Source organism: Artibeus jamaicensis, unplaced genomic scaffold (assembly GCF_021234435.1).
Source record: "Artibeus jamaicensis isolate MK-2021 breed Jamaican fruit bat unplaced genomic scaffold, CSHL_Jam_final scaffold_2172, whole genome shotgun sequence".
NCBI lineage: Eukaryota > Metazoa > Chordata > Mammalia > Chiroptera > Phyllostomidae > Artibeus > Artibeus jamaicensis.
Window position 1 is genome coordinate 157,927 of NW_026522031.1, and position 26,257 is coordinate 184,183.

General features: G+C 39.5%; 1 protein-coding gene across 1 annotated transcript in view; it reads left to right on the forward strand.

Annotated features, from left to right (window-relative positions):
* The window catches only part of AKR1D1 (aldo-keto reductase family 1 member D1), a 44,818-nt gene extending 19,923 nt beyond the window's left edge, over positions 1–24,895 (forward strand). Inside the window, exons 4-10 of the mRNA XM_037159264.2 lie at positions 34–150; positions 4,197–4,274; positions 9,728–9,850; positions 10,990–11,099; positions 11,805–11,970; positions 21,710–21,792; positions 23,971–24,895. Coding sequence (XP_037015159.2) covers positions 34–150; positions 4,197–4,274; positions 9,728–9,850; positions 10,990–11,099; positions 11,805–11,970; positions 21,710–21,792; positions 23,971–24,013 — 720 coding nt within the window. The 3' untranslated portion in view covers positions 24,014–24,895. The remainder of the gene's footprint in view (positions 1–33; positions 151–4,196; positions 4,275–9,727; positions 9,851–10,989; positions 11,100–11,804; positions 11,971–21,709; positions 21,793–23,970) is intronic.
* The last annotated feature ends 1,362 nt before the right edge of the window (positions 24,896–26,257 follow it).

Sequence of the window (26,257 nt, forward strand, 5' to 3'; positions counted from 1 at the left end):
TATTAGTTAACTAACCCCTTTTGACCCTTTCAGCTTTGGTGTACAGCTCTTGACCCGGATCACGTCCGCCCAAGCCTGGAGAAGACACTCAAGCTCCTCCAGCTGGATTATGTTGATCTTTACATCATTGAATTACCCATGGCTTTTAAGGTGAGTCCAGACACCTAGAGCTTTGCCCTCTGCTCTTTAGTGACCATGAGCTAGTTCATTCATTAGTTTGTCATTGTTTTTGTTACCATAGATCAGAGAGCACTGACCTTGCCCAACAAGTGGCCAAAAGGATTATGTATAACAGGCTCAGGCTTAGATCTCATGTTTCTTCACTCATAATCCAATGCTCTTTTCATTGTGTCGTGTCTTTACACCTGTAGTTTAAACTTTCTATGTAAAACTGTCACATACTCCCCAAAGAGCGGTCCATGTTTCAGTTGTCTGGCATCCAGACACACCCTTCTTGTCACTCACTGAGTCATAAAAATGTCCCACACGACATAATGCAAAATAATACAATATGTACAGCTGAAAACATATTCACCCTCCAAAGGGAAATAACCCAAAGAATAGTCAGGTGTTTTGGAGTTAACGACAAGATCAGGGTGCTATTCTTCTAGTCCAATTGCACTTCTTCCTTGAACTTTCTCTATCTGTGGACTCAGTGTTCACTTAACCACCAACAGCACATCCCATTTACACTGCTGAAAAGAAATAACTGCTTTAAATTTTCACTGAGAGAAGGAGAGATTGAAAGTAAAACTCGACACTTATGCACGAAGCAAATCAGACCCTGTTGGTCAAGAACAAGGACTCTCTCCCATTGCCGTGGCCAGGATTTCTTTATGCAACCAACCTGGCTGCCACTGTTCTGTCCTCTGGAAGCACTTTCCTTGGTAACTCTCCTCTGTGGTCATGGGCAAGATGAACTCTGGAAAAGATTCCCCTTTCACGTTCTCCTTCATGGAGATGCGTACGGGTTTTCAGGCTTCACAATGGCCTTGGTAATCCAAGGCTTTCATTGGTCAGGTTGGGATTTCACGGACAAGACAATATCCCTTAAAATTCTTTTAGGCTTTCAGTAAATTCACATGCAGTCAGCTCCATAAAAGAGTAACTAAAACTAGGGTCAGTTTCTTGTATCTAATCCTCAACCTATGATTTCTGCATCTTGATAAAGAACATGCATGTTCTACCTATCTGTTCAGACTTCAGTTTACTAGCCCCCACCTGGCTTGAAATAATGTAAAACAGGGAAGCACAGCTAACGTGTTCCTCGCACCCAGTCTGCCCTTCATTGGATGGTGCTCCTTTGTCAGGTAGGGCATCCATGGGCCAAGATCTTGCTTTCAGAGATACATGGACAAGAATTCCCCCAAAGTCCAATTTTATTTTTCTCTAGGCTTCCCATCTTTCTCTCTTGGCTGACACTGACTTTGGACTTTAGAGCTCAACTTCTGACATTTTGATAGCATCCAGAAGCAGAAAGTAGCTGTTTTAGCAAAATACAATCTTCCCTCTCATCTTACAAACCAAGGAGCAATAAACACACATATCTTTCTTTAGGACCTTACTGAAGACTGCAAAAATGGCCAGTAAACTTTAACACCCAACGTTTTTCTGCTAAGTCCCCTAAAGCTTCAGTCTCATTGGCCTTAGAAGACTAATCTTGAGACCCATTGTCAGAGTCTCAAGACACAACAAAGCAACAGTGTAACAAGATGACATACTATTGCATAGAAAGAATAGCCAATTATCAGCTGGACGTGGGAAAATCCTCACATCCGCAATCCCATATGGACCTAGCTAATTCCACATTTTTTGGTGCATTACTTGCTATTCCCCCACACCTTTGTGTAAGTCAGGACTTTTGTTACAAATGACAAAGTCCAACTTAAATTGGCATTAGCAAAAAGAAGAACTAAGAAGTCCAAGGGATATCTAGTTCATGATATCTATTAGCAATAAGAACTAAGAAGTCCAAGAAGTGCAAGGGATATCTAGTTCAGACAACTGGATCCAGAAGTTGAAACTACGTTATCTACACTCTGGCCCTTTCCCTATCAACCGGTGGGCTTCATTCTCAAAAACCCCTTTCCACGTGACAGTAAAATGCCCACTGACATGGCAAGCCTACATTTTCAATACAACTTAAGAATTCAGGAAACAAGAGACCACACATTAAACCTTAAAAAAAGGTTAGCCTTGCTTGGGTCATGTATTTATTGTACCTATTGCTGACTGATCTTCGTGTAAGGGTGTGGGTGACTGACTGACATGTATGGCCAAGAGTTGGAGCCAGGTTAGCCCACACACACAATGTGGAATGAGCTCCTCTGTAAAAGATGGCATACGGATGGTAGAAAACAAGATAACAGATTCCCACCACACTCACTGGAAGTCGCTTAGTAAGCGCAGTGGTACGAAGCAGAGCTCTCAAGCCAAGCTGCCTGGTTTGACGCCCAGCTCTGTGGCATGTGAGCCAGGTGACCTGGTCAAGTTATTACCTGCTCTCCTAACACATCCCCTAATTACGGTGCATAGGAAAGAGTATGGGCTTTGGAGCCCAAACACAAGGGAGACTGACTTTCAGCTTTTTTACTTAACAGCATGGTCACTTTGATATTGTTGAACTTCAATTTCATTGTTGGTAAATCAGAGACAAGAATAACTGACTTGCTGAGTTTTGTGAGGAGTTGTTAAAATTATACATGTGAAATTACCGACACAGTGCCTAACATTTCATAAATAATAAGAGACACTATTGGGAAATGTTCGGGTAGAAATATATATCCCAAAATATAGAATATCTTCATTTCACACAAGAGGAAGTTGAGGCCCCAGGCAGTGACGATGGTAACTCAGGTTTAAAATCCATCAGAACAGGGGCCCTGGCTGGTGTGGCTCAGTGAATTGAGTACCAGCCTGTGAACCAAAGCATCACTGGTTCGATTCCCAATCAGGGCACATGCCTTGGTTGGGGGCCAGGTCCCCTCGTAGGGAGTGCTTGAAAGACAACCACACATTAATGTTTCTGTCCCTCTCTTTCTCCCCCTCTCTAAAAATAAATAAATAATAAATCTTAAAAAAAAATACTTCCATGCTGCCAACCATATACAATAGACACTTTATCCTCAGATTATTTGGCCTATTTCAACACAGTCGACCACTGCTTCCTGCTTACACGTCCTTTTTGTGGCTTCTAGAATGTTACCCTATCATGATTCTTTGGCAGCTTCTTCCCTGACAACCTCCAAATGTTGTAAGGCCCAGTGCCTCTAATCCTAAATATTCTTGTCTTACTGAGACACACTTTCTCTTTAAGCAATCTCATATAGTTGCATGGATTGAATACCATTTTATATGTTGAGAGCGACCAAATTCTGTCTGCAGCCATGACCTCTTTTTGAGACTTCTCTGTTTAATTGCTCCTCAGATAACACCTTGAACTAGGTGTGGTCGTTTCAAATGGAAAATATCCATAAAAAAACTCTTGATTCCTAAGCTAACCTCGGAGAATGATTACCACCATCCACCCAAGGGGCCTAGGAATCAGCTTTTATTTTTCTCTATTCCAAGACCATAAGGAATGGGTCCCACTTTTAGAAATAGCCAAAAAATGAGAACTCTGAGAGACCACATTCCACACCACAGTTCATCTTAGTTGGGGAAGGATCACCCAAAAACCCAGAGAGGGAAATTTGACCCTCAGGTAACGCGTGAAGTAGGAAAAAGAGACACCAAACCCCTGGAGGGCCTGAAAGCGGAAGGAAAAGAGCCAGTGAGCAAGTTACCCCGAACTGAGCAGCCACGGACCGTGCTGTCCGCAGACAGATCTTGTCAAATCTGGATGGACTGTGAGAGCACTGAGTCTGGAAGTCCCCGTTCTCAACCTCCACTCTCTTCTTATGAGCGATTTTGTCACTAGGAGAGAAGCTTGTGACTTAAGAACAATAATCTGCCAGTGAGTAAAGGGAAAATTAATGCCAGGGTAAGATAAGAAGATGACTGCGTCACAAATTTTGGAAAAATGATCCCACAAAAGTGGGAAAATATATATAATTTATTATATGATTATATAAATATATGAATAATTAAACTTGAAGTGCTTTCCTTGGGCTGCAGTATATTCACATAATGACGATTCAAATTCCATCACTTCAATCCCCAGATATAAATACAATGAATTACACTTTTTTTTTAAGCCTGGAGATCTACTCTATCCTAGAGATGAGAATGGCAAATACATATACCACAAGACAAATCTGTGTGCCACTTGGGAGGTAAGTTGAAGTGGGCCTTCTGTTTTAAAAGACTCTATTTTTGAATTGTGATCTGATTATTCCTGTTTGATTTATGGAGAAGTGCAGCCTTTGCATTTCTATTCCACACTCCAAAGGCCTGGAATACACTCTAATGAGTACAGGCCCTCTCCCCAGTGGTGGTCCACCTCTGGGTGACATGTGAAGATCCAAAGAGTGGAGCCATGCTGAAGGGTGAGGAGGCAGTTAACTGGTTTTCTGGTGCCTGAGCCTCGCCACCTGACAGTCCACACACTCACTCCTGACCTCACCAGAGCTGACTGGGTTTGGAGTCTGGTATTTCACTGTAAGTGTCTGCTAGACAGGAAAGCTGTATCCCCAGGAGAAAATGAGCTCACAGCTCAAAACACAACCAAAACAGGGTATTTACATCTCACAAGGAAACGACATATCTCTATTAGAGATCCCAACATAAACAGAACAGAGGACCAAGAACTTTCAAACTAGCCAATTAATATATTACAGGATATAAGAATAGATATTAGCAATGAGAAACAAGAACAAGAGAACTTTTTTAAAAAAAGCATTAAATAATAATCAGGAAAAATAAAAAACAATGCAACATATGAGAGAAAATGGATATTAATAAGGAAAAAGTATTGGGTTAAAAGGTCAGGATGAGAAAATCTCCCAATATAAAGAAGAAAAGGACAAGAAAAAATAAGTATAAAAGAAAAGCTAAAAGATATACAGTATACAATCAGAATGTACAATACTCACATAATAAAAAGCTCAGGAAAGAAGAAAAAAGGAAAAGAGGTAATATTTGAAGGGGAAAAAACAGAAATACTGAAAGGGCATAGATTACTCATACCTAGATCCTGGATATGGATCTAGACACATTATAGAGAAATTTCAGAATATCAAATACAAAGAGAAAATGTTAATGCTTCCAGAGCATAGCAAACAAGCCAAAAAAGGAGACAAAAATGAAAAAATAAAAGACAATCAATCCAAGAGAGGGCAGGAAATGAAAAGCAGAAGGAAAATGAATAAGTGGGGGAATAGAAAATGAATACCAAGATAGGAGATTTAAACTCAGTGATATCAATAATCACAGTCTATGTAGATAGTTGAAATAATCCAGTTAAAAGGCAGAGGTTGCCAGAATGGAAAAAGCGAAAGCAAAATCCCACTATATATTATATGTGAGAAACCCACTTTAAATAAACACACATGTTTGTTTTAAAAATTAAAGGTTAAAAAATTAAGAGGCTAGAAAAAGATATACTAGGCTCACAGTAATTAAAAGAAAGTGGGAGTAGCTATTTTAATATCAACAAAGGTTTCAGAGCAGAAACTATTACCAGAAATAAAGAAGTTTGTTTTATAATAAAAATAAATCAATCCTAAATATTTATGTACTTAATTACAGAACCCTAAAAATACATGAAGCATAAACTAAGAGAATTGAAAAGGGAAAGATAATAATCCACAATTATACTCAAAGATTTTTAAACTTCCATCTCAATAATTGAGATAAGAAGTAAACAGAAAATCTATAGATTATAGGAGAGTTAAACAAAACCGTTCAACTTGACCTAATTGACATTTATAGAATATTTGGCCAAAATAGAACACTATTTTTCAAGTGTACGTTAAACATTTAATAAGCCATTTTGTGAGACAAAAAGTAAATCTCAATTCATTCAAAATATTCTAACTATGCAAAGTAGGCTAATTAAAATTGGGATTAAATTTGATATTAATAACAAAAATAAATCTGAAAAAAAATCAAAATATTTTGAAACTAAGAAGCATATACATAAATAACCCATAGGACAAAGAAGAAATAACCAAATCTATATCTAATCTATATGCTAATGACATAAAGTTAGAATTGAACTCTTTAAAAGCAATATTGAAAAATAAAAATAAAAAACAATAGTAAATATTTAGAGATAAATTTAACAAAATATATACAAGAGATATACCATGTGCTTTGACCAGAGCCTCAATACAGATGCTATTAATTCTCTATAGTCAATGCAGTCCCAATGAAAATCTCAATAGAAATTGAAAAGCTGATTTTTAAATGTACAGGAGAATGCTAATGACCCAAAGAGCCAAAACAACTTTGAGAAAGGAGGATACATTTTTGAGCACTTATGCTGACTAACCTCAAGAAATATTATACAACCACAGTGATCGAGACCCTGCTGTGTTGACATAAAGATAGTCATACGGATCAACGGAACAAAACAGAGAATGCCAAACTAGACAGACACACACATGGTCCAGCACAAATAACACCCTTTTATTACAAAATCTTTTATTACAAAATCATAAGCATGGAATTCTGTAACATAACAATATCACACTCAAGCACACCATATGACATTTTAGGTCAAATGTTCAAACTAAAATTAGAGATTATTACAACCAACCACACTCAAGCAAGCCTTACTTCTGCCAGACCCTGTACATGGTCAGTTGATTTTCAGCAGAAGTGCCAAGCAATTTAGAGGGCAAAGGATCATGTTTCCAGGGGTGTACATTCCAACCTGCAAGACCTGACTGTGCATCCCTCCTCCTCACCCCCAACTGGGTGACGTGACGTTGTAAAGCTCAATGCACCCGGTGAGCAGTTACACTGCAGAAATTGACAAACACCACACACTGGGGACCCTTTATTTCCCCTGGACAACTGGTTGTTAAACATTTATTCATATTTCCATTGCTTATGTTCATGATCTTGATGGCGGTGATTTTACTGTGCACAAATATGTCAAAATTCATCAAAATGTACACTTCAAATATGTAGTTATTGCATATCAATAATACCTCAATAAATCTGTAAGAAAGAAAGAATCAGTCATAATAATGAGATTGGTATCAGTTTTATTTGGGTAGGTTCTGTTTTATTATCAGCAGCACGGGGAACAAGAGAGACAATAGAAAAGTATTTTTGAAGTATTGAAAGATAAAGAACACTGACCTTGAAGCTTATGTCCAGTGAAACTATATGGCAAAATGATGCATGAACAAACAAGTCCTGGCGAGAATGTGGAGAAGGGGGGAACTTTTTTGCACTGTTGGTGGGAATGCAGACTGGTGCAGCCACTGTGGAAAGTAGTATTGAGATTACTCAAAATTTAAAAAAGGAACTGCCTTATGACCAAGTGATCCCACTTCTGGGAATATATCTGAAGGAACACAAAACAGTATTTAAAAGAACATAAGCAACCTTACGTTCATTGCATCATTATTTACAATCGCCAAGATACAGAAGCAGCCCAAGTGCCCATCAATAGATGAGTGGATAAAACAGCTATGTGACATTTACACAATGTTATTCTACACAACCATAAAAAAAGAAGAAAATTTTACCCCTTGCAATAGTATGGATGGACTTGGAGAACACTATGCTAAGTGAAATAAGCCAGTCAGAGAAAGACAAATACCATACGATTTAATTTATTTGTGGAATCTAATGAACAAATTGACCTAAAAGCAAAACAGAGACAGACTCATAGATGGAGAACAGATGACAGTTAGTGAGGGGGTGGAGGTTAGGGGGTGTAGGGATTGAGCTAAAAGGAAAAAGGACGCATGGACAACAGAGTGGTGATTGCTGGGGGTGGAGGGTATAAGTGGACTAAATGGTAATGGGAAATACAGTAAAGATCAAACTTTTAAAAAGATGCTTTGATGAAAACATTTTCTGATCTACACACTGCTCAGAAGTTTCACACATAAAGACCAACACTGAAAACCATTGCTAAATAAGAGAAGCAAAAATCTAAAAGATGTTTCAAGAAATGTATAAAGTCACACTTTATATAGTTTATATTATCTATAAAACTTTCTAAGATCAAATAACAAGAGAAAAATATAACTTTAATAATTGGAAATTAAATTCTACATAGACTGTAAACCTCATAGATGTTGGGGAGAGGGGTGAGTCAAGAGACATATGAGCATGTTAAGTTCCTGTCTTTGTTTTTAAAAAAAAAATTAAACTTTTGAAAGAAGTACTAAAAAGAAACAGAAAAATTAGGGTAAACTGAAATAAAAATTAAGATGGTAGAAACAGTCCAAATATATTTATAGCTGCGATCAGTATAAACTAAACTCACCTACTGAAAGACAAAGATTAACTGATTAGAATTTAGGCACATCAAGCACAAAGACATGTAAAAGTTAAAATGTATTTTTTATTTTATTTATTTATTTATTTTTAGAGAGAGGAGGAGGGAAGGAGAAAGAGAAGGGGAGAAAACATTGATTGGTTGCCTCTAGTACACGCCCCCATTGGTGACCTACCCAGCAACCCAGGCATGTGCCCTGACCAGGATTCAAACCAGCAAACTTTCACTTTGCAGGACAACGTCCAACCGACTGAGCCACAGTGGTCAGTGGCTGAAAGTTAAAACTTAAAGGTTGGGGGAAAATCTTATCAGTCAAATACTTATCAGAAAAAAGTTGTATAGTTATATTAATATCTGACAAAATAAGCTTAAAATTCAAAAGCAGTATTAGGGATGGAAAGGGTCCCACATCATGATAAAAGATTAGATTTACCAAGAAGATGTATCCATTTTGAACACATATGTACCCAATAAAATATCTTCAAAATATATAAAGCAAAAATGATAGAAAAACATTTAAAAATGAAATACATGGACTCATTGATAAATCCAGTATTATAATGGGAGATTTCTAACATATGCTTTTAAATTGCTGAGAAGCTAGTTATTGAGAAAGTGAAAGTTTATACCAGGAAAACCTAGCCCTAATTTTATATATGTGTGTGTGTACCAGTATGTGTATATATGTTCATATATGTGTGAGAGTGAGAACCAGACAAGGGAGAGAGATTTGCATCCAAAAACAGAAGGATATATATTTTACACATATCAAACACTTACAAAAATCGATTAGGTACCATGCCATAAAAAAGCCTCAACAAATTTCAAGAAATAGAATCCTTATGTATGTTACAAGGGGATGATATGGTATACAATACACCTCAAACTCAATCACATAATTCGTGCTTGTCTCCACCACTTACGTGCTTCACAGAATGCCTGTTGACATACTCAGGGACTTTCATTTTTAAAGAATTTATATTAAGCACTGGCTGATGTGGCTCCGTTGGTTGGGTGTCATCCCGTAAACAGAAAGGTCACCAGTTCGATTCCTGGTCAAGGCACATGGCTGGTTTTCAGGTTTGGCCCCAGTCAAGGTGGGAACAGAAGACAATTGATCGATGTTTCTCTCCCTCTCTTTCTCCCTCCCTTCCACTCTAAACATTTTTTTTATTAAAAAAAAAAGAATTTACATTAACCTTATAAACATTCATTCTTGCTCATTTTGAGACTTCTTTCTTAATTTATTTCTATTATATATCAAATTAGCAAAGCTTTTGATTTACTTTTTTCTTGTTTGATTCATTGGCATTTACTCCACAGGCTTTGGAAGCTTGCAAAGATGCGGGCTTGGTGAAATCTCTTGGCGTGTCCAACTTTAACCGCAGGCAGCTGGAGCTAATTCTGAACAAACCAGGACTCAAATATAAACCAGTCAGCAACCAGGTACAGTTTGGCAGGCGGATGGGATGTGGCCAGGGATTCCAACAGTTACTTAATAGAAAGAACCCTGGACTGGGAGTCAGAAAGTTCTGCAGTCACTCTAAATAAAACCCTGGGCAAGTCTTTTAACTACTCTCAATTTGTGTTTCTTTTAGGAAAAAAAAAGACTTAAAAGTTTAAATCCAGACGAAAGTAACTAACCACCCCACAAAGTTTTGAAGAACAATAATGAGGGGGAATAAGACCTGCCAGATATCAAGACATATAGAATATTTATAATAATGTAAGATTAGTGCAAGAAGCAAGAATACAGATAAATAGAAAATAAGAAATATTGTACAAACAGGCCCCGGTACAAGAACTTGATGTAAAATAAAGTAGCACAAACTAGTCACAAAAGAATGGATTTTTCACTAAATGGTGTGGGGAAAATGCCCAGTTATATGGAAACAATACGGATCTTTGCCTTATGTCACACTCCAAAGCAAATGTCTCTATGATCAAGAGTTAAAGAGAAAGGGGAAGTCACTTGTAAATACTACACAAGAATTTCAGTTTTCTGGAGCTATAAATAGAAAAGGAAGCCATGGGAAGATGATAGAGAAAAGGTTAGATTTAATAGTATAAAAATGGTAAATCTAAAAATAATATCAGAAACAAAGAGCAAGCAAAAATAATTAGATTTGCTTAAATGCAATAGAAAAAGAGGTTTATACCCTTGTGAATTAAAAAAACAATAAAAAAATCAATAAAAATATAGTGAGAAAAAATATTCAGGCTCAACAGAAAAATGGGCTAAAGAAATTCACAGAAGACAAACTGCAAGACTGGTAACATATGAAAATGTTTAATTGTACCACTAATGACCAAAATTTAAATTTAAATGTAATCTTTATATTGTCTATCTAATTAGCAAAGCTTTCATTTTATTTTTTAATACAAAGTTCTCACTAACCTTGTAATTAATCTCACTGGGATACAAACTGTGTAAGTTTTCTGGTTAGGAAAAATACTCAGGAGTCATCTCATTATCCATAATACTTTAAAATGAATCTTATTCAAGGATTTTTAAAAAGTAGGTACCATTGCATTCCTCGCCAAGGCCTTGATGTTGCACCCTGTTCTTCAATGTATTCACACAGGTTGAGTGCCATCCATATTTCATCCAGACAAAACTCCTGAAATTTTGTCGACAACATGACATTGTCATTGTCGGGTACAGCCCTCTGGGGACCAGTAGGGATCCATCATGGTAAGTGAGACTGCCCGTCTCTTCAGGAATTGTTGCCTTCGATGTGGAGTATGAGGCTCCTGTGAGTTATTTGAGTAAAATGACTCTACTTGACTGTGTGAACTTAAGAAAGTTACTGAATCTCTTCAAATCATTCTGCATATTTAAATCTAGCCAATAAAATCTTCCTCGCTTCGATGTTGTAAGAATTGATTATGCTAAATGTATGAAATTACCTCACAGTGCCTATGATAGAAATACTCCATAAACATTAGCTTAGGTATTATTCAACAGAGTCTTTATGGCAATATTCTGAAATTTTAGAATTTTTGGATCTCTGTATTCAATGGCAACACGTCTACTGGGCTGGGCTGCACAGACCAAAGGAAACATTTTTCTACCCTAATTGATTCCAAGACTTGTGCCCCTATTTATTCTCACATATTGCCTGCTTTTAACCCAGTTCTCTCTGTAAGACACATCAAAAAAAAATATCATTTACATTATGAAAAAGGCAGCTCTATAAATTTGCCTCTTTTGATCTCCCCACACCAAGAGCAACTCTCCACTGAGGACTCCGCAGTCAGAGAAACTGGTTACAGATGATCTGAAATGGCCTGGTAGGTTCCCAGGTGAATGGGAAGACAGAGGAGGAGGCGGCTTGATGGACCCTTGGTTCTCACTGATCAAGCTAAACATAATGCATGGGTTTATTTTTTTTTTAAGGGTGAATCTATCTTCCCCACCTTTGTTAAAGGATCCACTTCTAAACTCACTGGGGAAAAAGTACAATAAGACAGCAGCTCAAGTTGCTTTGCGTTTCAATGTCCAGCGAGGGGTGGTTGTCATTCCGAAAAGTTTTAACCCTGAAAGGATCAAAGACAACTTTCAGGTAAGAGAATGGCTTCTAAAGTATAAAAAGTAGGGTTTTTTAAAAATATATTTTATTGATTATGCCATTACAGTTGTTTTATTCCCCCTTCATTCCCCTCCACCCTGCACACCCTGTCCCCCACCGTTACCCCCCCTTTAGTTTATGACCATGTGTCTCAAGTTCTTTAGATTCTATAGTTCCCATACTATTCTTGCCCTCCCCCCTATCTATTTTCTACCTACTGTCTATGCTACTTATTTTCTATACCTTCTCCCCCCTTCTCCTCCTCCCACTCCCCTGTTGTTAACCCTCCTTGAGATCTTCATTTCTATGTTTCCACTCCTGATCTAGCTGTCCTTTTAGTTTGCTTTTGTTTTAGATGTGGTTGTTAATAACTGTGAGTTTGCTGTCCTTTCACTGTTCATCTTTTTTATCTTCTTTTTCTTAGGTAAGTCCCTTTAACATTTCATAGAATAAGGGCTTGGTGATGATGAACTCCTTGAACTTGACCTTATCTGAGAAGCACTTTATCTGCCCTTCCATTCTAAATGAAAGCTTTGCTAGATAGAGCAATCTTGGCTGTAGGTCTTTGGATTTCATGACTTGGAATACTTCTTTCCAGCCCCTTCTTGCTGTAAGGTCTCTTTTGAGAAATCAGCTGACAGTCTGATGGGAACTCCTTTGTAGATGACTGTCCCCTTATCTCTTGCTGCTTCTAGGATTCTCTCCTTCATTTTAATCTTGGCTAATGTAATTATGATGTGCCTTGGTGTGTTCCTCCTTGGGTCCAACTTCTTTGGGACTCTCTGAGCTTTCTGGATTTCCTGGAAGTCTGTTGCCTTTGCTAGATTGGGGAAGTTCTCCTTTATTATTTGTTCAAATGAGTTTTCCACTGGTGGCTGTTCCTCTTCCCCTTCTGGCACCCCTATAATTCTGATGTTGGAATGTTTAAAGATGTCCTGGAGGTTCCTAAGCCTCTCCTCATTTTTTTTTGAATCCTTGTTTCTACATTCTTTTCTGTTTGGTCATTTTTTCCTCTTTCTGGTCCACTCCTTTGATTTAAGTTCCAGTTTCCTTTCCATTACTATTGGTTTCCTGTGCATTTTCATTCATTTCAATTAGTTTAGCCTTCATATGTTCCTCTAAGTTGGGACTAAAATCAACCAGTTCTGTGAGCATCCTGATCACCAATGTTTTGAACTGTGCATCTGAAAGTTTAGCTATTTCTTCATCGCTTAGATTTATCGGCTCTGGGGCTCTGAATTGTTCTTGAGCCATGTTTTTATCTGTTTGTGCCTGTTAGGTATGAGGAGTGGAGCCTTAGTTGTTCACCAGGGCAGGGTCACCCACGTCGCTGGTTTGTGACTCTGTAGGTGGGGGCGGGGTCAGAGAGGGACAATGGCAGTTCCCTCTGCTGCTTCCTGCCACTGAGGCCTACACGGTCTGTCCCACTGCTCACTCCTTCACCAGTTTATCTGCGCGCAAATGTGTGACTGTGGTCAGCCCTCAGTGAGTCCACCACCTTGCACCCTCAGTGGGTCCACCCGCTTCTCCACACCTGGGATCCACCTATGGCTGCCAGCATGCCTGGGTCGCACACCTGGGTTGGTCTGTGGATCTTTCCTGCTTGACCCTCCTCTGCTGCTGGCTCTGCCCCTCTTACTGGTTTGGCTGAAGGGTTTGTTGTTGTCAGACTTCCGTGAAGTTCAGTTTGCTGTGGTTTTGGCTGCATTTTTGTTGCTAAAACTTTGTTGTTTTTAAACTTGGTTGTGGGAGGAGGCATAGTGCTTCCACCTACGCCTCCATCTTGGCGGAAGTCTTGGGTTTTTTTTTTAATTTAGAGAATTTTCTGCTTAGATTAATAAGAAACTTGCAATGCCTTCCTGTTTTATTATACACCAGCTCACTGCCTCACTCTGCCTATATCCGGGTTTAATTTTAGCTGAATTTGAGACAATTTCTAGTACTTTGGGGATTGCTTTGCTACTTGTATATTACAGGCATACTTTGGAAATATTGCAGGTACAGTTCCATCCCACCACAAAAAAAAAAGCGTGTAACACAATAAAGCAAGTCAATAGCATATGTCAAAAAATGCACATGCCTTAATTTACAGATACTTTATTGCTAAGCCATGCTAACTACCATTTAAGCCTTCAGTGAGTCACAGTCTTTTTGCTGGTGGAGGTCTTGCCAGCAGCCCAGCATTGATGGGTGGCTGCTGGTGGCTGCTGAATGTTGGGGTGGCCGTGGCCATGTCTCCAAACAAGAAAACAATGTTTGCCAGTTGGTTGATTCTTTCTTTCATAGACAATTTCCCTGTTACATGTGATGCTGCTTCATAGCACTTTACCCACAGAACTTCTTTCCAAATTGTAGTTAATCCTCTCAAACCCTGCTTTAGCTACTAAGTTTATGTCAGATTCTAAATCTTCTGTTGTCATTTCAACAGTACTGACAGCATCTTCACCAGGAGTGGTTTCCATTTCAAGAAACCGCTCTCTTTGCTCACCCATAAGAAGCAATTCCTCATCCACTAGAGTTTTATCGTGAGATTGTGGCCATTTAGTCACATATTCAGGCTCCACTTCTGGGTGTAGTTCTCATGCTATTTCCACATTTGTGACTGATTCCTCCACTGAGATCTTGAACCCCTCAAAGTCATCCACGAGGGTTGGAATCAATGTCTTCCAAATTCTTGTTAATGTTGATATTTTGACCTCTTCCCGTGAATCAAGAATGTTCTTAAAGGCATCTAGAATGGTGAATCCTTTCCAGAAGGTTTTCAATTTACATCAAAACTAGTCCCAAAGCCATAGGGTGCAGAAGGGATATTGTGTTTGCAGGCATAAAACATTCATTTCATTGTACATCTCCATTGAAGCTCTTGAGTGACCAGGTGCATTGTCAATGAGAAGTAATATTTTGAAAGAAATCTTTCTTTTTTTTTTCCCCTGAGCAGTAGGTCTCAACAGTGAGCTCAAAACATTTAGCAAATTGCCCTGACCACTGTGGCTCGATTGGTTGGGCATTGTCTTGCAAACCAGAAGGTTGCAGGTTCAATTCCTGGTTAGGGCACATGCCTAGGTTGCAGATTTGGTCCCCACTTAGGGGTGTGCAAGAGGCAACTGATCAATGTTTCCCTCACATATTGCTGTTCTCTCCCTCTCTTTCTTCCTCCCTTGCCCTCTCTCTAAAACACAAACAGAAAAAAAAAATTCAGCAAATCATGTTGTAAGCAAATGTGTTGTCATCCCACCTTTGTTGTTCTAGAATAGATTTAGCATAATTCTTAAAATTCTAGTTTTTCAGAGAGTCAGTCTGTTCTTTGAGGTTTTGAAGCCAGGCACTGACTTCTCTGGAGCTGTGAAAGTTCTAAACAGCCGCTCCTTCCAACCGAAGATTGTTTTGTCTACGGTGAAAATGTGTTATTCACTGTGGCTTTCTTCAATAATGACCCGAGCTAGAGATTCCAGGTAACTTGCTGCTTCACCTGGCCCTTTTCTGTGTCACATTTTGGCAATTCTTACAATATTTCACACATTTTTATCAGAATGGAGGAGACAGCTTGTTTGCTTAAACTTCATGAACCAGCTGAAGCTGCAAATTTTTCTTCCACAGCTTCCTCCCCTCCCTCGGCCGTACAGGACTGCAGAGTTAGGGCCTTGCTGTGGATTAGGCTTTGGTTTGAGGAAATGTTATGGCTGGTTTGATCTTCAGTCCAGACCAATAAGACTTTTGCCACATTAGCAATAAGACTGTTTCGCTCTCTTATCACTCCTGTGTTTACTGGAGTAGCATTTTTAATTTCCTTCAAGAACTTCTCCTTGACCTTCACGGTTTGGCTTTTGGGCACAAGAGGCCTAGCTTTCAACCTATCCCAGCTTTCAACACACCTTCTTCACCACCCCAAACTGTTTCTAGCTTTTGATTTAAAGTGAGAGACTCGAACTCTTCATTTCACTTGAGCACTTAGAAGCCATGACTGGGTTATTAACTGGGAAGCAGCTGGTCGAAGGAGCCGTAGGAACACACCCGAGTAAGTTTGCTGTCTTATATGGGTGCCGTTCATGGCACCCCAAACAAATCAAAATAATAACATCAAAGATTACAGATCACAGATCACTGTAACAAGTGTAATAATAATGAAGAAGTGTGAAATATTGCAAGAATTACCAAAATGTGACAATGAAACAAGAAGTGAGCTTAATGCTGTTGGGAAAATGGCACCAGGAGACTTGCTTGACTCAAGGTTTCACAAACCTTTCATTTGTAAACACACACACACACACACACACGCACAATTATCTGTGAAGTGCAATAAAGCAAAGCACAATGGTACACTGTATTGTGTGTTCACCACCCAAGCCAGGTCTCCTTCTGTCACCCCTACCCTCTCCTACCTCCTACCACCCACCTTTTCCTCTCGTAATCACCACACTGTTACCTCTGCATTTTGTTGTGTGAGGTTTTTGGGGGGAAGGGCTTAATCCCATCACCTTTTTCACCCAGTCTCCCCTCAACTCCTCTTCTCTGACAGCTGTCAGTTTGTTCTCTGTATCCATGAGTCTCTTATATATTCCTAGTTAGTTAATTTTGTTCATTAGATATCACATATAAGTGAGATCATATGGTACTTGTCTTTCTCTGATGAGCTTATTTCACTTGACAAAAGATTCTCCAAGTCCATCGATGCTGTTGCAAAGGTAAGATTTCCATTTTTTTATGACTCAGTAGTATTTCATTGTGTAAATGTACCACTGCTTTTTTAATACACTATTGACAGGCACTTGGGCTGCTTCCAAATCTGGGCTATTGTAAATAACATAGGGGTGCCTATATTCTTTCAAATTAGTGTTTTGGGTTTTCCAGATAAATTCCCAGAAGTGGAATCACTGGCCCATAAGGCAGTTTCATTTTTAATTTTGGGGGAAACCCCACACTGCTTTCCACAGTGGCTGTCTGCATGCCCACCAATAGTGCATGAGGGTTCCCTTTTCTCCACATCCTCGCCAACATTTGTTGACTTATTGATGTAGCCATTCTGACAGGTGTGAGGGGATATCTCATGGTGGTTTTAATTTGCATTCTTCTGATGGTTAGTGATGCTGAGTATCTTTTCTCATGTTTGCTGACCGTCTCATGTCTTCTTTGGAAAAGTTGTCTATTTTTTATTTCTGTCCACTTTTTAAATTGGATTGTTCGGGGAGTTTTTTGGTGTTGAGTTTTGTAGGTTCATTATAAATTTTGGTGAAAGAATTCTAAAAAGAGTTTTCAAATCTAATTGCAGCACAGCAAACCCATTTTGTAAAGTAACCTCACTAAACAAAAACCTAAAATCAATCTCTACTTAGTCTCTACTTCAGGGAACACAAGTATAAAGACACCGCAAGCACAAGAGAGGACATCACTTTCATGAGAGGCCAATAAAGATGAGATTCCCACCTCACTGTGGGTCCACAAAGTGCATGCACCTGCACCGTATCTGGCGTCTCTGCCTGACCCCCAGGAGCAAACCCTGCACCCACCCGTGCTGTCCTCAGTTCTGATTGCTATTTTGTCATTCCCACCATATGTCTCAAATTCCTGTTTCCCTCTCTGGTCAAAATAGTCAAAAGGTCTGTTCCTGGGTCTGTCTTTGCTCTACAGGCCCCCTTGTGGGCCTTCGCATCCTCTCAGTGGCCCACCTTGATCAAATCTGTCACGTGGTTTTCATCTCTAACCATCGAAGGTGTAAAGTCCACCTTCCTCTTGGTCTCATCAGGTTGATATTCCCGGAGAAAGACTTTTGTCAGGGCTTCTGTCAATCCCTGATTATTCCTTGGTGGGCCATGGACCACCCCCTATTACTCACTGTGTCCAGCAAATAAGATAATTCAATTGGTCCCCTGGCCTACATCCCCATTCATGAGCAGGAGTTGAGGGCATGACAAACAGCCCTACTAGGTGGTAGAAAGAAAGCTCATAAAAGGAAAAGAAAGGATTCTGTGATTAGCAAAGAGAGGAAAGGATGCTAGACATTTATATCAATACTGACAGTACATTAACATCAAAATATCTCACAGTAAAAAGTCTCCATCCCACTTAAAAGAAAAAGAGAATCATGGAGTGGCTAATGTGTAGGGTCATCAAAATTTAAAAAAAAATTCTGATTTACGCACCTGACACAAATGTTTTCATGGAGTCAAGGTTTTACTGTTCAGAAATTGAGAGTGGTCACACACAGTCTGTACAATGGAAGGTTAAAGTCTTTGAACTTGATGTCACTTAGCAAATCACACTTTTGGACTGAAGGGTCTGTCATTCTCTTGAAATTTTTTTCATTGCAACTAATGATGTTGTATTTCATAGATTTCTAATCCCCTGAGAATAAGGGATGGAGTTCAAAGATTTGTGCATCATGAGAAAATATGAAAGGGGGGCAGATTTACAAGAAAAAGGAGGATGGAAATCACAGCCAATTTTTGCTCTTTAAGTTCTGGACTCACCTGATAACAATGAACTTCACTGGGTGTTAAAACCAAAAACCAACACAATGCCCTTTTAGAACTGAGGTAAAAATAAACCCTTAAAACATTTTTTAAAAATAGTAAAGAGCCACAAAACACAAAGGGCAAAAGAAACAGAAATGTGTTTACTGTAAAAGAAGAGAAAGAGGAATAAAAATTATATAGTGAAAAATTAAACTATAAGTTAGCCACAATTGAAAACTAAATAGAATTCAAGGTAAAATTAAGGAAACCAATAAAGAAGCAGAACACTTTTTATGTTAAAACAACAATAAAACGTATCAAATTACACCACCCCTCTGCAGCCTCCACTGACCCCACTCCTTGAAGGTCCTATCTCCTGTCTCACTTTTACTGTCCCCAACATTTTCCCCATCACAGTTCTTAGTGAATGCAAAAAAGGTGGTCCTTTCCATACCTGGCAGGACAGTCTTTGGACCTCCTCTCCCACAATGCTCCTGTTTTATATATTTCACCCACTGATACCCACTGTATTCCTTGGAAACTATGATTACCCATGTGTAATAACTTCTCTATAACCTTAGATGTTCTGCTCTGGCTCCTGCATTATCAATGGTCTTTCTTTACTGCTTAATTGCTGTGAACATACCCATGTATAACCTCCAATCTCAAAAAATCCAATCCAATCTAGACTCACCTTCCTGTTCAGCTGTTATCCATTCCTCTCTGTTGACAGCCAACCCCTTACAGCAGAATTCTATTCTCATGGCCTCCAAGCCCCGTTCCCCCATTGAAACCCAGTGAAACCAAGCTTCCTCCCTGAGCATCCCACTGAAACAGCGCTCATCAAGGTTTCCAGGGATCCCCCCCTCCCCAGACCCAATAATTAGTTCCTAGTTCTGTCCTACTAGATCCTTCAGCAACAGTTCAATCAGTTAATACTCTCTCCTTCTTGAAACACTGACTGTAAGAGAAGCAAGTTTGGGGAGAAACATCAGGAGCTCAGTTTTCTAATATGAGATCCTCATTCATGTAGGATAATTTGGGCCACACAAAAAAAAGAGAGATTGCTGACATCAATCCACATGCTAAGGAAACACATTGCATAGAAATAATGGAGGGGTAGGGAATTTAGAAATTTATGTTAAAATGGAAACTGAAATTTATTAAAGTAATTTTACTCACTTTGTTTTTTTTTTTTAATTTTATTTTTAATCCTCACCCAAGGATATTTTTTCCTCGCTTTTTAGATAGAGAGGGAGGGAGAGGGCGAAACACTGATTGGTTGCCTTCCGTAGGTGCCTTGACTGGGGACTAAACCCACAACCTAGGCATGTGCCCTGACAGGGAAGCGAACCTGCAACCTTTCCGTTACGGGATGATGCTCCAACCACATGAGCCACACTGGCCAGGGCTCCTCATTTTATATGAAACAAAATTCAGGTTAAAATAAAAAATGCGCACTAAATTTTAGAAGAACTGGTGTGAATCCATGTTGATTTTTAATATCCACTTCACAAAATGACATAACACATCCTCTACTTCACAAAGGTTTCTGTAAAGTGATCATGAAAACAGTAATCGTGGTAAAAATTTCAGAGAGCTTCATCTGGAGATTCTTAGTCCCCTCTTTCTCCAAATTATACTTTGTGATATATCTACCAAAGTAAAATTTCACTGTGTCAGATTCTCATTAGAAAGAGAGTGTGCCTGTAATAGAGCAAACCAAGATCACCTTCATGAAATCCTGCGCCTTCGGCCGGGCGTGCAACTTCACATTGCTCTTAGGGTACATTGTCTGTTCCCTGGAGTCCAAGACCGACTCACCAACACTCAGCAAAAGCAAAAAGGAGGCTTGAGTAAGGATTCCCTTTACACGTGATTGGTTCATTCAGGACTGTTTGTAAGTTGTGCAAACTTTTCATTTTCTTACACAATCTCACACAGACTCTAATACTTGTATAATAAATAATTGAAGGTTTGCCTGGGGGGAAAAGCACTTAGAAGCAATCTGTGGCAGCATGATTAAGTCAATTGTGTTACATTTATACTATAGGCATGGTAGGAAACAATGGATAAAGCCAGTCTATATATTTTGACAGAAAAAATCACCAAGACATATTCTGTAAAATGAAAGAAAATTGCAGAATAATAAAGATATGATACAATTATTGCATGTTACTCTTACCATGTATTGAATGTTTAGGGAGAATATGTAGGGGGGGAATAGGGCTAGGGTGGTGGGTGACAACTTTTACTATTTATTCCACGAATAATACATAATAATACTTATATGTATTACTTATAAAAGTATTACTTATATGAAAGATTGAAATGGTTCAACATACTAATATAAATAATTGAAATGGCTAAATATACTAATATAAATGACTGAAATGGTTAAATATACTAAAATAAAATTTAAATGGTAGAAAGATAAAAAAGGCCCTGGCTGGCATAGCTCAGTGGATTGAGCGCAGGCCTGCAAATCAAAGGATTGAGGTTCGATTCCCAGTCAGGGCACATGCCTGGGTTGCAGGCCAGTTCCCAGCAGGGGACACATGAGAGGCAACCATACATTGATATTTTTCTCTCTCTCTCTCCTTCCCTTCCCCTCTAAAGATAAATAAATAAAAATCTTTAAAAAGGAAAGATAAAAAAGATAGAGAAGATAAATTATAAACAGATAAACCAAGTGTTTAAGATATAAACAAGCTAAAATAAAATATTAAAATATTAATAAAAGACAATTATAAAATCAGAGTATAAAGTGTACCAGCTAAGAAAAAAAATTAAACAATGAATGTAGTAAGAATTAAAAGCTAGAAAAAGAGGCATTAAATATGACAAGAGAAAATGATCAGGAAGACAAAATAAAGCCAGTTAAAAGATTTTTCAAAGGACAGAAGCAAATTTAGAGACAAGGGAATATTTTTTTAAGTATTCAAAGGCTCTAGTCCAGAATTAAAAGTTAGCATCTTATCCAGAAATAATAAGAATTCTTTATTCCTGGAATTTCAGATGTCCTCAGCTAACGTTTCCTGGCATTTGGAATTTTTTGCAAGGTGTCCCCAGCAGACCTGTCTTAAAGACAACGTGCAGAAGGAAATTCCTGCTCCACATTGGTGGGGCGGCCCATCAGCCCTCGTCCAACTCTCCTTAGAATTTGCAGAGATGTTCCTAAATCTTTGAAGGTTTCCAACTGCTGGCTCCACTCCCTCCCTGATCCTGAGCTTGACCCATTTTCTATTATTACCAAAGTCTGTCTTTTATTGCTGCTATTTCAGATCTTTGACTTCTCTCTCACTGAAGAAGAAATGAAGAACGTTGAAGCCTTGAACAAAAATGTCCGCTTTGTGGAACTGCGCATGTGAGTTCTGGGGGATCACTAGTCAGGTGCCCCCCAGGGTGCTGGGTTGTCCAGCATCAGCCAAGAGGGCTCTAGAAACCGGACCTACGTCCACAGAAGTCCAGGCTATGGGCCACTAGGCAGCATATTCTGCATATTAAATAAATCTGGGTAACTTATACTCATTCTAGGGACTTACTACAAATCTACATTTTTTATTTAAAAGGAGATTTCTGACATTCATAAGACATGGCATGACCGGTGAAGGCATGGCAGGCTAAAGACTGAGAATTTAGTCATAGTGTGCATACAAAACAATACAAATTAATACAATAGTAGCACAATTATTCACACACCATATGTATTTCTTCCTAAAAACCAAAGTGATGCACACATTAGAGCCAAGTTAGCACCAAACAGCAACCCCTGGGACAGAGACATGAGAGTGTGGTAGAAACAGCACCAGGGTGGGAGCCCGGAACGTAGCTCCAGATGAAACGCCTGCTGTGAGATCCGAAGGTGTTAGCTCCACCTGTCAGGAGACTTTGCACAAGCAGCATTGCCCACACTCCTTCAAATGCTGCCAGAGTCAGCCATGGGCCCTTTAAAAGGAAAAGCGAATATATATACAGGGTCTGGCACAAGTAAGTTACATGGAATTCTGTAACATGACACTATCATACTCAAGCACTCCCTATGACATTTTAGGTGACATGTTCGAATTAAAACTATAAATCATTACACCCATATTATTACCCTACTGACCACAGTCAAGTAGGCGTTACCTCTGCTAGACCCAGTATATATATATATATATATATATATATATATATATATATATCCTCCATATACACACATATTTTTTTCTTCTTAATCTTTGTTGCTACTTCCTCTTCTTCAGATAGTCACCTTCTTTTCCCCAATCTTTTCTTTAAGGGAACCCTGATAAATGCTCATTAACATGGTTCATATTAGTTGGACACTCACTTTTTTTCAAGTCAGAAACTGCTCTGTGTTAACATCAAATTTCTGAATTAATAAAACAGCTTCCTAGTGGGAATTTTCCAGGGGGGAAAATTATCAATATCCAAAGGTACCACCTAGTCTTGAGAATGAAAGGGTGAACACAAACTTGGAGCCAAGACACACGTATAGGTTAATTAATAGCTCTTGAAGATAAATGATTTCTACTGAATAAATATCATTCAGTTAATAAGAGTAAGATATGGTCAACCCACCAATGTGCTGATATTTTTTTACAGACAGTTCATTGATGACGTTATTTGGCTGGACATTTGACATAATTTAATACCTAATTCTAGAAACACTGAGAAAAATAACTAATTGTGCCAGGAAATAAATAGGAAAATCAGCAAAGAGGAACAGAAATTAGGCCCCAGGGGTCAACAAAATGTATTATTTAGTCAATGCAGGGCAATGCAAGAGTCTTTTCTTTCATCCAATTAATCCTTGACTGAATTTCAGAGTCTTTTTTTTCTTTTAATTTAATTTATTTTATTTCAATTTATATTTTAATTTAAAGCTCAGAGTACTTGTAAAGAACTGAGTCTTAAATGCAGATACGTGCGCACGTGCGGATAGACGCACGTGCCCGCACGAATGTGTGTGCACACATATACGCACCCTTGTCCTTTTAAAGGCTATTCCACCTACGCTGTTCAAGAGATAGGTTCATCATCATCATTGCCATCACTATAGCAGAAACTTACTTTGCTAGTCATCATTCCAGATCTCAAAAGATCAGCTCTCAGGAGGCCTAGTGAGAAAGGCAAGGAAGGACTATGAGGAGAAGAGGGGACCCTTACTAGTGACCGAGCAGTGAAGAAGAGCGCTCCAGGGACCCTTGGCCTGGCAGGCAGCCTGTATCAGGGCAGCAGAAGGGAGGGAGGGGTTGGAACGTGGCGGGCCTGTGGTTTTGTTCTGAGCAAAGTGTTGGTGTAGCTGCAACCAGCGCCGCCCCCACCAAGCCCCAAACACACACACTTAAACCCAGGAGCTGTGTGGGGCTCCGGTGGACGAGCTGCCTGGGTGAAAAGTGGGAGGAGGGTGCTTCAGAAACAGAGGGAACAATTAAGAGAGCCAGGGAGTGGTGGGTGAAATGGTCCAAGGGTGCTAGTAACAGATGCAGCTGTGCGACTCTGGAGTGAAATTTTCCCCTTTGGGGACTTGATTTGGCAGGTGGAGTGACCATCCCGAATACCCATTTCATGACGAATACTGACTTCCAAGAGCTCCTGATTGATTTTTGCCAGGACCTTTGGCCGGTGCTTCCCCTCAGATGAAGTGGTGATGGGTTTAACTTCTGTGTAATATATGACTTTGGCTTAGCTATATTGAAAAAAGTTTAAATCTGTTGAAATAGTGGTTTGGAAGCAATTAGGGGGTTGGTAAAGCCATAATGATTTGGTGGCTGTTTCCATCCAGCGTTTGATTAGTTTTTACCCAGCTTTAAGGGTGGATAACTGCTAGTTCCCTCCTATATGCTCTAAAGGGCCAGAGCTTCACATACCTGGTGACCCTTGCTTACACTGTTACTCTTTCCCCCACACCTCATACAACCACCATCACGAAAACTGTCTTGAGACTATCACTATATGCAAATAAAACCCTGTATTGTGAGATGGTCCAAAGATGACTATTTTAAAAGAAGGCACTTAAAAAGGGGGGCCTTTGGGGGAAGAAATGAAAAAAGAAATTTTATAAAATCATTATACTAAAGACTTTTCTAAAGTGTTTTTGAGATAATTATGTAAACTTCAAAACAGAAAGTTCAAAATGACACTGGTAATTTTTTTGTATGTAATTTTTTTAAGTGAATAAGAAGATTATTGGAATTTTGCAATAGAGATATGCCTACTTTCAACTCAAGAAGTATGTTTTATTCACTCACATTAGATCACCTTCACAGGGCATCGTTTCAAAAATTGTTTGTCCAAACAGATAATCTTCAATGACCTGAAAATAGACACTTCTGAGAAGTTATCACTTAAAAACATGATCTCTACTAACTATTTCCACTGATTCCAATATTAATACCTATAATATCGTCCTCTGGAAAAATGTTCTGTTCAAAAAAATTAATATTAAAGTGTGATGATTTGCTTCACCATGTGAATCTCCATTTTATTGCTGGAGTGGGTGGGGGAGGGGGTGGAGCTGGTCATCTGAGGTCATTCCATTGAGAGGCCTTTGGTGGGGTTCCTACTGCACACTGAGCTCTGGAAAGAGAGGGAAGGACAAGAAGCAGAAACTAGAGTCCTGGTCTCTGTCATCAAACCCCTTCAAAGTATTTTGAGGGGGCCGGTGTGGAGGAGGGACCACACCTACCCAACCATTTTTAAAAGACAAGCAGTGGAAAAAGGAGTCCCACGATTTGTCAGAGGGAAAATGCATATATTTCTAAAGATTGGAAGGGGGAACCCTCCCTGAGTCATCAGGGAGATGCTGGGGACAGAAAGCAGGAAGGTCAGGGAAGAGGGACAGTCTGATAGGAGCTTCTGCATGTCAATCCTCCTTCCCCTCTCAATCCCTTCAAGCTTCCCTTCTATGTTGGAATGAACTGTATCCCCAAAATGTATATGTTAAATCCTAGCCCTCAGTACCTCAGAGGTGGCCTTATTTGGAAATAAGGTTATTACAGATATCATTACTTAGGGTGAGGCCATTAGGGTGGACCCTTGTCCAATATGACTGGTGTCCTTGTAAGGAGAGGACATTTGGACGCTGACACTCACACAGGAAGAATGCCATGTGAGGACAGAGGAGGAGATGAGGGTGATGCTTTTACAAGGAAAGGAACCTCCAAGATTTACCGCAAACCACCAGAAGCTTGGGCGGAGGCGTAGGCCAAATTCTCCCTCTCAGCCCTTGGAAGGAGCCAACCTGACTGACTCCCTGATCTCGGGCCTGGCCTCCAGAACGGCGAGATAATAAACGTGCTGTGTGAGTCACCGTGTTTGCGGCACGTTATTACAGCGGCCACAGCACACTAACACACCATCCCTCTGTCCAGATTTCCAGCCTCTCTGATTGACATCAATGGTAAAAGTGGCCTCACTCGGTCAGAGCTTTGCTGAGCTCAGGCATTGATAACCAACCATGTTGACCCTCCTGGGGACTTATATGACCCCAGAGATGTTTATTAACCCAAATCAATCTCCTGTCTAATCGGGTGCCCCTGACCTGCTAGGAAGTAAGACACATCAATGGGGACATAACCTGCCAAGAAAAGGAGACAAAGCCAGGACTTGCTACCCCAGGCTGCAGAAGGCTTCTTGACCTGCCTACCCTGACTGTTCTCCTCGAGGACCTCCCTTGGGCTCCATCTTTCCTAGGTAATGACACTGAGGGCAGCGAGAGTCCAAGAGGTGGACATAAACAATGATCCCATGTCTGCAGCCTTCAACTCTTTGAGATGTACACGCTTTTGTGACCACAGTTATGGGAATTAAGGAAGGTTGAGCAA